General features: G+C 49.7%; 1 protein-coding gene across 1 annotated transcript in view; it reads right to left on the reverse strand.

Moving 5' to 3' along the window:
* LOC147102159 (eosinophil peroxidase-like) overlaps nt 1-13822 on the reverse strand; it is a 113298-nt gene that overhangs the window by 12926 nt on the left and 86550 nt on the right. The window contains exons 9-10 of the mRNA XM_085965096.1: nt 10611-10869; nt 457-627 (exon numbers count right to left, since the gene is read on the reverse strand). Of these exons, the coding sequence (XP_085821222.1) occupies nt 457-627; nt 10611-10869 (430 nt within the window). The remainder of the gene's footprint in view (nt 1-456; nt 628-10610; nt 10870-13822) is intronic.

A 13822-nucleotide genomic window follows, 5' to 3' on the forward strand; every position in this document is an offset into this window, starting at 1 on the left:
AAATATTCTCCAGTTAGTCATCCCGGTTAAGTGCTCTCTGTTAAAGACTTCCTGCTAAACACTTCCTGGTAAATGCTCTCTGTTGATCCAAAGGGTTGCAATGTGATGTGTCCACCATGTGACCTAAGACAGTAGGTGAGATACCCAGAGGTGTGATTCTGATCCCATTTCGCAGATTCTGGTGATTGAAAGATGATCCCACGGAGCCTTTCCCAGCTCCTCAGCCACTGCCTGCCCTCTGCTACCCTACACTGGGCACCAATATTCACATCAGCCCTTCCTCACATTTTCCAATCAGCACTGGGGTGAACCAGCTGTTCTCTGTGAGTGAGCCCAATACTTTCCTGCTGGCTTTGTGATAATGTGGCTCTAGATAATGAAATTGTTGGATTAACTGGCATTTTAACAACATGTTTTTCTGAGTTATATTCTACAATGAGTTTGCCTTCCTGTTACCTGGGATTCCGTGATCTCGGGAACGCTGCAAATTCAGAGAAGCCAGGTCCAGCGCTAAATGAGTGGTCAACTTAAACAGCTTCTCCCGCAGTTCGTCTGGCATCATCTTGCCCTGCTTCTGCAGTTTGGCGGGTCTGCCCAACAATCCTCGAATAATGGGTTCGACTCCACCTAACACACACACACATGCACAGAGTAAAACACGCTTTGTTAATCCATTTCCCAGCTTTTCATCCCACTCTCTAACCTGCAGCTGGTGGTAGAGTGACCGACAGTTAAAGATCTCCAACCGAGCAGCACAGAAATGTCTGTGACCATGATTATTATCCAACAAAAACACCATTGAAACAAGCTACCCAAGATCCGCCATGTTCCCCAATAGATTGGTATTCCTAAACCAACATTAATATAAGACTGAACAACACTGCAGATCAGCCCTTCCTCTTGACAACCAGGAGTCTGGGGAATGGTAGTGTAGTGGTAATATCAGTGAACCAGTAATTTACAGGCCTGGACTAACCATCCAGAAACATGAGTTCAAATCCCACCACGGTAGCTGGGGAATTTAAATTCAGTTACTTAAATAAATCTGGAATAAAAAGCTAGTATCAGTAATGGTAAGTATTGGATTGTCTGGTTCACTAATGTCCTTTAGGGAAGGAAATCTGCCGTCCTTACCTGGTCTGGCCTGTATGTGACTCCAGACCCACAGCAATGTGGTTGACTCTTAACTGCCCTCTGAAATTTCCTAGCAAGTCACTCAGTTGTAATGAAACATAATAAGAATTAAACCGGCATCGACCTCGGCACCAGCTATGGACATGGCAACAGCACACCCAGCCCAGTCGACCCTGCAAACTCCTCCTCACCAACATCTGGAGACTTGTGCCAAACTTGGGAGAGCTGTCCCACAGACCAGTCAAGCAACCGCCTGACATAGTCATACTCACCAGCATCATACCTTTCAGCCAATGTCCCAAACTCTTCCATCACCATCCCTGGTTATGTCCTGTCCCACCAGCAGGACAGACCCACCAGGGGTGGAGGCACAGTGGTATATAGTCGGGAAGGAGTGGCCCTGGGAGTCCTCAACATTGACTCTGGACCCCATGAAGTCTCATGGCTTCAGGTCAAGCATGGGCAAGGAAACTTCCTGCTGATTACCACCTACCACCCTCCCTCAGCTGAAGAATCAGTACTCCTCCATGTTGAACACCACTTGGAAGAAGCACTGAGAGTAGTAAGGGCACAGAATGTACTCTGGGTGTGGGACTTCAATGTCCATCACCAACAGTGGCTCGGTAGCACCACTGCTGGCCGAGACCTGAATTACATAACTGCCAGTCTGGGTCTGCGACAGGTGGTGAGGGAAAAACCTACTTGACCTCGTCCTCACCAATCTACCTGTCGCAGATGCATCTGTCCATGACAGTACTGGTAGCAGTGACCACCGCACAGTCATTTCGGAGACGAAGTCCTGTCTTCACACTGAGGTCACCCTCCATCGTATTGTGTGGCACTAACACCGTGCTAAATGGGATAGATTCAGAACAGATCTAGCAGCTCAAAACTGGGCATCAATGAGGCGCTGTGGGCCATCAGCAGCAGCAGAATTGTATTCCACCACAATCTGTAACCTCATGGCCTGGCATATCCCTCACTCTACCATTACCATCAAGTCAGGGGACCAACCCTGGTTCAATAAGGAGTGTAGAAGAGCATGCCGGGAGCAGCACCAGGTGTACCTAAAAATGAGGTGCCAACCTGGGGAAGATGCAACACATGCATGCTAAAAAGATTTCGAAACAGCTTCTACCCCCAGGCCATAAGACTCATGAACGATTAATTTATTACTATTTATTACTGTTGTTTTATTTATTATTACTGTCTTTCTATTAGTATTTCTATTAGTATTTTTATCATTGTTATGCCATATTTATTCCAATGTTGGGAGGACTCGTAAAAATCAACATTTCATTGTGCAGTACACACGTCTGCTGCATATATGACAAATAAAATTGAATTGAATTGAATTGAAAAAAAGCGGAAGCAGCATGCTATAGACAGGGCTAAGCGATCCCACAATGAATGGATCAGGTCAAAGCTCTGCAGTCCTGCAACATCCAGTCGTGAATGCTGGTGGACCATCAAACAACTAACGGGAGGAGGAGGCTCCATGAATATCCTCATCCTCAATGATGGTGGAGCCCAGCACGTGAGTGCAAAAGACAAGGCTGGAGCATTTGCAGCCAGAAGTGCCGAGTGGATGATCCATATTGGCCTCCTCCCGAGGTCCCCACCATCACAGAAGCCGGTCTTCAGCCAATTTGATTCACTCCATGTGATATCAAGAAATGGCTAAGTGCACTGGATACAGCAAAGGCTATGGACCCCGACAACATCCCAGCTATCGTGCTGAAGACTTGTGCTCCAGAACTAGCTGCGCCTCTAGCCAAGCTGTTCCAGTACAGCTACAACACTGGCATCTATCCGACCATGTGGAAATCTGCCCAGGTATGTCCTGTCCACAAAAAGCAGAACAAATCCAATCCGGCCAATTACCGCCCCATCAGTCTACTCTCAATCATCAGCAAAGTGATGGAAGGTGTCATCGACAGCGTTATCAAGCGGCACTTACTAATATCCTGCTCACTGATGCCCAGTTTGGGTTCTGCCAACACTACTCGGCCCCCGACCTCATTACAGCCTTGGTCCAAATGTGGAAAATGGAGCTAAATTCCAGAGATGAGGTTAGAGTGACTGCCCTTGACATCAAGGCAGCATTTGACCGAGTGTGGCATCAAGGAGCCCTAGTAAAACTGAAGTCAATGGGAATCGGGGTAAAACGCTCCACTGGCTGGAGTCATACCTAGCACAAAGGAAGATGGTTGTGGTGATTGAAGGTCAATCATCACAGCACCAGGACATCGCTGCAGAGTCCTAGGCCCGTGTCCTAGGCCCAACCATCTTCAGCTGCTTCAATAACCTTCCCTCCAACATAAGGTCAGAAGTGGGGATGTTCGCTGATGACTGCACAGTGTTCAGCGCCATTCCAACTCCTCAGATAATGAAGCAGTACATGCCCACATGCAACAAGACCTGGACGACGTTCAGACTTGGGCTGATAAGTGGCACATAACATTCGCGCCACAGAAGTGCCAGGCAATGACTATCTCCAACAAGCGAAAGTCTGACCATCTCCCCGCGACCTCGTCTACCTAGAAGGACAAGGGCAGCAGGCGCATGGGAACACCGCCACCAAGTTCCCCTCAAAGTCACACACCATCCTGACTTAGAAGTATTTCGCCGATCCTTCATCGTCGCTGGGTCAAAATCCTGGAACTCCCTCCCTAACAGCACTGTGAGAGTGTCTTCACCACAGGGACTGCAGCAGTTCAAGAAGGTGGCTCACCACCACCTTCTCAAGGGCAACTAGGGATGGGCAATAAATGCTGGCCTTGCCAGCGACGCCCAGATCCCATAAGCGAATAAAAAAAAAGTCATAGGATAGACTGCGGCTCATTGCTTATTATCATTATCAGGTGACGTCAAAGCCCGAGGTGAATCTGAAGGGAAATGGCTGGGATTTCAGTCGGAATAAACTCCTCAGTTCTGACTGTGCTGACCATCCACAACAAACAATAACTTGCAGCACAGTAGAATTGAGGTACGAGGATTCTACACAATTTAACCTTGAAGAAGGGTCCTTTCCTTGTCTGTGCAGAATCATCAATGAATTTATGATGCCCAATAATTATTACAATACAAAGAAAGCAGATCAAACCCAAACCAACCCAATAGCACAGGAGTTTGGTGTGCTCCATGAGAAACATGAACTCAAAAACCAAACCAGATTGCATGAGAAGGGTGTGACACTTGTCACAAATTCAGATGACATGTTGAAGACAGCAGTGGAGGAAACCAGATCCAACACAGAGCAAATGAAAAGCACCTGAACTTCCAGAGACTGGGATTTGGGTTAAAATCCTTTCATGTTAATAAATGTAAAAGAGTGGCCTGAACTGCTGTTATCCCACGGGCCGCAATGTTCAAAGTGAAACATGCAGAATCTTGGCCTGTATTTTCCTGACCTTGTTGGTAAAATGACAGACTGGGATTTCTGTCCGTTTACATGATCTCACCAGCAGCTGACTGTGGATTCTGAAAAGGTGTCATCAACCAAGGCTAAACTGGGCACCCCTGGTCTTCTATCAAGCCCCCAGTCACATCTGTGCCTGAGCAGTGCAGCCTGAGAATAAATGCATCATTTCTATTCCCATATAGCATGCATAGACGGGCATAATTAGGTGGCGCATATCATTCACAATCTGGACACGGGGAATGAAATCTCTTCCTGTTGATCAAGCTGATGGGACTTCCAGACAGGGGCCTTTGTAGCCACTGGGGTGGTATCAGTGACAACCTGCATTTGTGGGAAACCAACCACTTGGAAGAAGTTGAGGTCTCTCTCTCTTTCTCTCTCTGCTTTGCTGGGTCTCTATGGAACTGAATGAACTTAGAGCTGTGCCTTAATGGGGAATTCGAGATATGTCTACTGCAGCAATTAACTGCCGACTGACTGATGTAACTAATGTCACTAGTGGCCGCCTGGTAACATCTGGATGTGTAAAAGTCAAGTGCTGTTTTCACCATCACAGCCACAGATATGGCAGAATCAAAATACTGTCGGTGCTGGAAATCTGAAATAAAAACAGAATACGCTACAAATACTCAGCAGGTTAGGCAGCATCTGTGCAGGGAGAAACAGAGTTAACATTTCAGGTCGATGACCTTTAGTCAGAACTGGAAAATAGCTTGCAGAATCGCAGGTCTGTGCGACCGTTCACCTTCCCACCTGTGGGCTTTGTACAGGCTCAGCACTACCATTTTTACGGTGGCGGTGTTTATCAGGGGTGGCAAGTAAACAGAAATATTGTGCAACACTTGGCTATGCCTAATGCTGCTTCTTTTAAATGAGGTGGGGCGCACTTAATGGATACCAGGTCACAACGGGGTCATTTAAGGGAATCTGTGGCAGCCATTTCTAGGGACAGAGTTTGGGTGACGAGCCTCTTTGACCCATTTTACTTGTCAAACCGCATGAAAATGGGTGTTTTTCTTTTAAGGTAAATCCAGGCCCGCATATCAGGTGGAATCATTTTCTATCAGTTTCTTGCCCCATTTTTAGGGCTTTCCCCAACTTATGAAGCACCAACCCAAGTTCTCTAATGCCATATGTTTGGGGAATGGAAATCTGTTTTATTAAATTGATTTCTGAGATGTGGGCGATTGTGGTAAAGCAGTATTTATTGCCCATCTCTAGTTGTCTTGAAATGGTGGATCTGGTGGGCCTTCTTGACTTGCTACAGTGATGGTGCTCCCACAATGGCATTAGGAATTCCAGGACATTAACCCAGCGGAGATGGAGGATCAGTGATATATGTTCCCAGTCAGGCTGGGGTTTAACTTGGTGTCTGTATGATGTTAATTATGTGAAACTATAGGGCACCAAGAGCTTGATTTTTCTGATGGTTGCCTCAGGATAATGCTGATTTCCAGGGCCTCCCTCACAGGTGGGAGGCAGAGCTCATCCTGAGTGAACTTATGTAAGCAATGTGGGAGGGGATGTCCCTGCCCTCTCACCTCACTATATTTATTGTCAGCCCATTGGCCACCTAATTGGAAGGACCTCTGAAATATCTAAGTATGGAGCTAGCACTAGGACTCCTGCAGATGGGAAGGTCTAAAGAAACCTAAAGGGCTAGAAATTCATTATAGCCAAGGAATGAGCAGTAAAAAAGTTGGAGAAATAGCGCAAGATGCAAATGCATTAGACGGCACAAAAAATTCATGATCACTGCTCAATAAAATGATTGGAGTCCTAAATCAAGTCTTAAAAACCAAGATCGTGGCGTTACACTTAAAGGTTAGACCAATACCGGCTGCAGTCTAATCGCAACTCATTATTGCCACAGGCTTTTTTCACTACTTAAAGGGGAGGTTCATTGATGCTGCATCACATCATTTTCAGCATTGCAGGCTGTGCAACTGCCTCAGCAAGCAGAAGCAGAACAAGGAGAAGGTGCCGGAGGACAGAACCCTGTGTGCTCATGGCAGGTCCGCACCCCAGGGAGAGAGCCCGCAGATTTTCCGATGAAGCATTGGAGGCATTGTTTTTTGCTGTGGCGAGATGGAGGGCGGTGCTCTATCCGATAAGTGGCAGGAAGCCCTCGCCACATGTCTTCCACACCATGTGGAGGGAGGTAGCACAGCACATCTCGGGCAGCACGTCTTGGGCAGCACTGTGGTCCCCAGGACCCACACACAGTGCAGGAAGAAATTTAATGACCTCACTCGGGTGGTCAGGGTGAGTGAATGCTTCAACAAATGCTACAAACCACCATCTGAGGCACAATCTTCACACACTGCCCAAAGCACCACAACCCCAGCACTCACCCACCAATAATCTCTAACTACCAACACACACACCCACATCTCACACCTTGCACACAATAGCAGCTATTCAACTATGGCAGCCAATCACCTAAACACATTAGTCCACGCTCACTCACACACTTTCCTTTCTCTTGCAGGCCAAAGTGGCTCACAATAAAAGGGAGCAGGCGTGCACAGGCGGGGGACAAGCCAATACCCAACCACTGTCTGCACTGGAGAATCAAGTGCTGCAAATCACTGGGCGCTAGATTTTGGGTGCTGTGGCCACCGGCAGCGTTGACCCCCTTGGGGACAACAACGGTATGTTTATCCCTACTCCTTCTTCTCACATCCCACTTCCCCCTCACCCCACAAGCATTTTGCACAATTCAGCTAATCATGCTGTCTCCATGCATTTCTCCCTTCCTGCCCTCCTCTCCTCACCTTAACCTGACTCTTGTGCCTTTGTGCTTTCAGATAATGAGCAAGTACCTGAGCAGCCTGTCCTTGAGGGCACGGTAGAGAGCGAGGCGGGAGAAGAGGAAGAGAATGTCTCACCCGCAGACAACAGCTCAGATACTGGCACTACTCGTTCTTTAGAGGCTAGTATAGTAGCGGGATCTGCACAGGGTGAGGCACCGGGGATGAATGGGCTGCAGCAAGGCCAGGGGGAAAGGATAGTTCGGGGGCCAGCTCCCCGCAGGGCGAGTTCTGCTGCACAGGACTCACATAAGGACCTCGATGGGGAGGCCTTTAGAAGAAGGGTAATGAGCATACACATGGAGATGATAAGTGCAATGGCAAGGGTGCCCAAGAGCCTCTTGGCAATGGTAAGGAGCGTGTAGGAGTCTGCCTCCAACATTGCACAATGCACTGCGCACACCATGGAGCCCATCATTTCCAGTCTGCAAAGGATGGTAGACTCCCAGAGAGACCGTTTCAACCCAGACCTGATGCCGCATGCGATGGGCAATCTGGCAGCTTCCACTGCAGCACAGGTCGAAGTGACGCAAAGTCTTAGTGCTGTAAGAGAGTCTATGCTTGGTGCCATCCAATCTCAGACTGCTCTCATGCAGTCTCAGCTTGATGCCACACAAGCTCTGACTGCTACCATCATGGCTGGGTCTACCACCGTCAACCGGGGCTTTCACGGTGTCACAGCAGGCCAGCAATCTCTGCTCCAACAGATTGCTAGGGATGCTGGGGTGCTGCCCCAGGGGAGTGGCAGTGGATCCGTGGAGCAGGAACCTGCTGTCCTCTCTCAGGATGATAGCATTCCTGCTCCCACCACTGCCACTGCCTGTCATCCAGCCAGCCCAGACTGCTGCTGCCCATGCGGAGGTGGTGCAGTCTACAGCCGGGCCTTCCAGGTCCAGAGCTGGTCAAGGATGTCCTGCAAGGCCATCTGAAGTCTCCCGCATGGACACTCAGCAGTCTTCCACCAGCCGTGCGGCAGCCACTGAGCCAACACTTCATAGGATCACTAGAGCAGGAAAAAGCACAGTAACGACAGGCACTAAGGGATTGCATAAGACTGAAAAGTAAATGGCCCAGTAATTCCGGGCCCAACGCGTGAGTAAGGACGGGGTACTCACGCGTGTGCCCGGAGGAATTGCCGGTTTTCAGCATGCACAGCGCATGCGCTGAAAACCGGCATTTCCTGTCCTCTGACCCAAGGGGTTAAGAGGCTGAACGCGTGCGCGGTATCGGGCAGCGCGTGTGACTTGGATTTCCTCTATTTTTAGAGAGTTGCGCGTGTGTAAAGGCCTCCGGTATTTACGCATTGAAAAACCACACATAAGTACTTAGTTTTACAGGTAAGTGGTCTATTAATACAATAGAGAAATTTTTTTTCCAGCGGTTTGTTATTTTTAAAGAATTTACAGTAAGTTTAGTTTTAGCCCTGATTTTTTATATAAATTTTTTTTTCAAATTTTAAAATTATTGTTTAAAATAGTTTTTCAGAGTTCTTTATGGTTCATTTAAGTAGTGCAATGTTTTTTTAAATTTTCTTTCAGGTTTAAGTAATGTTTTGGGGCCAGGAGTTTTCATGAGTTTGACAGCTCTTACTGTCAAACTCATGAATGAACTTTTGCAACCTCCCATTGGTTGCCCTGTGCTCACGTGATCCCAGCCGGCTCATCGCACTAAGTACGCCACTGGGTCACGCACGCACAGCGCGGCAGGACCTCAAGTGGGCCAGTGAGAGGAAATGCAATGCGGGCCAGAATTAGAATCTCAGCACGCCAGGTAAGTGAACATCGGGGGCTTGCACGCGCGGCCAGCTCCCGATCCTAATGTCAGGGCAAATATTTTTGGTGTAAATATGTGTCCACTACTTTTTGATGAATGTATTAATTCACTTACCATTCTTTTGTGGTGTCTCTCATTTCAGCTTTGTGCTGTGATATGGCCTGTGAGTGGGATGGAATAATGGGGATGTGGTGAGCAAAGGGGGTCTGGGGTTTAAGTCATCCTGGTGTGAGGCTGGAGATCTGTTTGGAGGAGGTGGCAGAGTTCCGTGACCATCTCCTTGGTGAAGCAATGCCGTCCAATACACTGCTCCATCTAATACACTGCTCATCGCTTCATTGAAGGTAGGAGAAGTGGCCTCGGAATACCCTCGGAGGGTAAGGCCTCATGGTGAGAGTCCTAATGTCCCTCCTCATCTCTCTGTGCACATGCTCCCATATATCTCACTGCCTACGCTCCATCCACCATAGATCCTGGATGGCGAGGTGACATACCAGTATAGCACCCATTAATGTTACCAATTGTAGCAGTTTGAATCTTTGAAGAATGAATGCAACTACTTTTTAATTGCCAGAAGGCTCCGGATACAAAAGAACCTTGAAATTACTGAATAAAACTGTTGCACTGGGTGAAACTAACAAAAAAAGCGTTGAAACTGGACTAACCTGACAGCTGCGAGTGATTACTGATGATCCCTTTAAATAACATCCCTGCAGCCAGCTTCCTGGTGCTGCATGCCAGCTCTCCTTCCAGGCGGGGAGGTAAGTGGTGAGAATCAATTTGGCAAATCGGGTGGTCAGTGAGCGCTGCACACTCACTGATATCACAATCTACCTGACCTTGACGTTCCTGACAATACCTCTTATAGGCGGTGCTACGGGCGGGCCGGATTTGGCGTGCGGCACTGGATTCGCCTCACCCCGGCGATACTGGTCTACCGCCCAATTAGCGCCACCCACTGGCGCTGATGGGACGCGCTAAGGGGACGAATTATTACCTCAAAGAATTTTTTTTTCTTTCTTTGAGCTCCCTTTCCCTCCCCACAATGATCTTATGACACTACGACCTTCTGGGACAGCAGCAGTTAGAAGGTCCCTAGGCTGAGGCCTACAACTGCACTAAGCATTTCTGGAGCAGGCCTGAACTGGGGTGCCTCTGAGCCATGTTGATGGACCTTGACAGAAAATAGCTCTCCCCGCTCCTCTCCCTCCTCCTCCCCAAGACCTGGACGGGAACAGTGTACTTTGGGTGTACTGCTCCTGACTACTGCTGGGGCAGAGAGGGCCAGGAAAAATAGGCACTTCAATTTCCAGCTCTATATCCTACACTTTATTCACTCACAGCTAGAATCTAGTTACTGCAAAAACCATGCTAGGTGCCCATTAATGAAGTCCAACCCTGCTCTCAGTCTCAGCCCAATGTCTCAGGTCGAGTATGCTGCAGTAATATTAAAGGGTGTTACCTACCTTGCTTTACAAGTCTCCAGGGAGTGAAGAAAGCCTGGTGCAGGAGCAGGTTTTTGTACTCGGGGTGCTCCTGGTAGTTTTCACCAAGGCGGAACAGTGTTGGCTGAATGGTGAGATGTCCGAATCGGAAAGCTGCCGTTGAGAAAACATTGGCAATACTGGGATCTACAAACTCATCGTAGCCTTCGTAATCTGGTAAATATTTCTCTGTTGCATCCTTCCCGATTACCAGGGGAACATAGTCTCTGTGATTTATTATCTGCAGCAGTGAGAAAAGTCACCATTCAGTGTAGTTTGATCTAAAAACAATCAACTCAAAAGGGATCAGTAAGTGTTCTGTTAGACAAAGATGTCTTCACCTCTGTGCATTGGCTACAGGTCTGGCCCAGACAGAGGGATTCAAGGCTTCTGCCACTGCTGGGGTCTGGGAGTGAGTGTGACAGAAAATTGCCCTTTCACCCTGGGACCTGGGCTAGTAATGGAGTTCAGAAAGCAATAATCAGGTACCAGAAGTCTGAATTAATAGGTTGTCTCCATTCATGCCCCGGTACGTGGGTCTCATGTAGACCAACCTTTTACCTCAGCAAGAAGGAAGCACCTGAATACAACAGGCCACCCGACCCCAGAACAGGGGCACCCCACTGTCTGACCCCAGAACAGGGGCACCCCACTGTCTGACCCCAGAACAGGGGCACCTCACAGTCTGACCCCAGAACAGGGGCACCCCACTGTCTGACCCCAGAACAGGGGCACCCCACTGTCTGACCCCAGAACAGGGGCACCTCACAGTCTGACCCCAGAACAGGGGCAGCCCACTGCCTGACCCCAGAACAGGGGCACCTCACTGTCTGACCCCAGAACAGGGGCACCCCACTGTCTGACCCCAGAACAGGGGCACCTCACTGTCTGACCCCAGAACAGGGGCACCCCACTGTCTGACCCCAGAACAGGGGCAACCCACTGTCTGACCCCAGAACAGGGGCACCCCACTGCCTGACCCCAGGACAGGGGCGCCCCACTGTCTGACCCCAGAACAGGGACACCCCACAGCCTGACCCCAGAACAGGGGCACCCCACTGTCTGACCCCAGGACAGGGGCACCTCACTGTCTGACCCCAGAACAGGGGCACCCCACTGCCTGACCCCAGAACAGGGGCACCTCACTCTCTGACCCCAGAACAGGGGCACCACACTGTCTGACCCCAGAAAAGGGACACCCCACTGCCTGACCCCAGAACAGGGGCACCTCACTGTCTGACCCCAGAACAGGGGCACCACACTGTCTGACCCCAGAACAGGGGCACCTCACTGTCTGACCCCAGAACAGGGGCACCCCACTGTCTGACCCCAGAACAGGGGCACCCCACTGTCTGACCCCAGAACAGGGGCACCCCACTGCCTGACCCCAGAACAGGGGCACCTCACTGTCTGACCCCAGAACAGGGGCACCCCACTGCCTGACCCCAGAACAGAGGCACCCCACTGTCTGACCCTAGAACAGGGGCACCCCACTGTCTGACCCCGGAACAGGGGCACCCCACTGTCTGACCCCGGAACAGGGGCACCCCACTGTCTGACCCCGGAACAGGGGCACCCCACTGTCTGACCCCAGAACAGGGGCACCCCACTGCCTGACCCCAGAACAGGGGCACCTCACTGTCTGACCCCAGAACAGGGGCACCCCACTGTCTGACCCTAGAACAGGGGCACCCCACTGTCTGACCCCAGAACAGGGGCACCTCACTGTCGACCCCAGAACAGGGGCACCTCACTGTCTGACCCCAGAACAGGGGCACCCCACTGCCTGACCCCAGAACAGGGGCACCCCACTGTCTGACCCTAGAACAGGGGCACCCCACTGTCTGACCCCAGAACAGGGGCACCTCACTGTCGACCCCAGAACAGGGGCACCTCACTGTCTGACCCCAGAACAGGGGCACCTCACTGTCTGACCCCAGAACAGGGGCACCTCACTGTCTGACCCCAGGACAGGGCCACCCCACTGTCTGACCCCAGAACAGGGGCACCTCACTGCCTGACCCCAGAACAGGGGCACCCCACTGTCTGACCCCAGGACAGGGGCAACTCACTGTCTGACTCCAGAACAGTGGCTCCCCACTGTCTGACCCCAGAACAGGGGCAACTCACTGTCTGACCCCAGAACAGTGGCTCCCCACTGTCTGACCCCAGAACAGGGGCACCCCTCTGTCCACTTCAATGTCCTTCCCCGGTAGCTTAAACCACAACCTTTTGTGAAAAAGTTTCACCTCGCTGCCCTTCTTACTCTTAACGTCTTTATTTTTAACTTGCATCTCCTGGGATTGAACCTTTCAGCATAATGAGCAACTTGCCTCGATCAGGTTTGTCAATTCCCTTCATAATTTTTATCTCGGTCACCTTGAAATGTCTTTTTCACCAAAGAAAATAAATTTAACTTCCTTAGCATTTCCTCAAGACACAGCCAGAATCCTCTTTATTGTTCCCTCTGTATCTTCTTCCTATGATCAGGTGACCATAGTCCTCACTATGGAGTCAGACCAACACCTTATACAACAATGTAAAGGGACTGAAAAAGTAACAGGGTTTGACCAAAAAAATGGCAATCGCAATCCTCAGTGAAACTGCATGTCCTTATATTTCGGTTTATTTGTTCTTGGGATGTGGGTAATACTGGCAAGGCAGTATTTATTGCCTATCCCTAGTTTCACTGAGGACATTAAGGGCTGGATTTTGATTGAGGAGGCGTGTAGGAGGTGGGACTACAACTTTCGGGGCTGTAGTCCCGCCTCCATCGAGTTATGGCCAACCCACGCGATTTTCACTTGATTGACCTTGTTGAGCCCGCCCAGCGGGCTCTGCGGGCCAATTAAGGGCCACCCGGCAACAGGTGACATCACAGATTGACATTTCATCTGTCAAAAGCTTTTGACAGATGAAATATCAGCGTCTGACAGCTGTTTGAAGCTGTCAAACACTGACAATCTGTACTCTAAGTTAGTTCCTTCCTCTCAGGCTGATTTAGAGATCTCTCCAGAACAGAAAGCTGAATGCTGCAACTTTTGACAGCTTGCAGCTTCTGCTTTCTGTGCCGGTGAGATGAGGGACTCCCGAGACCTGAAGGAAGGAAGGCTGTAAACGTAAGTAAAGGTATGTAAAAGTTCTTTAACCACTTTACACACACCAAACACACTTACGTCTGAACTCATGCACCC

The sequence above is a fragment of the Somniosus microcephalus genome, chromosome 22 (genome assembly GCF_052327205.1).
Source record: "Somniosus microcephalus isolate GS21.2 chromosome 22, FLI_Smic_1.0, whole genome shotgun sequence".
Lineage (NCBI taxonomy): Eukaryota > Metazoa > Chordata > Chondrichthyes > Squaliformes > Somniosidae > Somniosus > Somniosus microcephalus.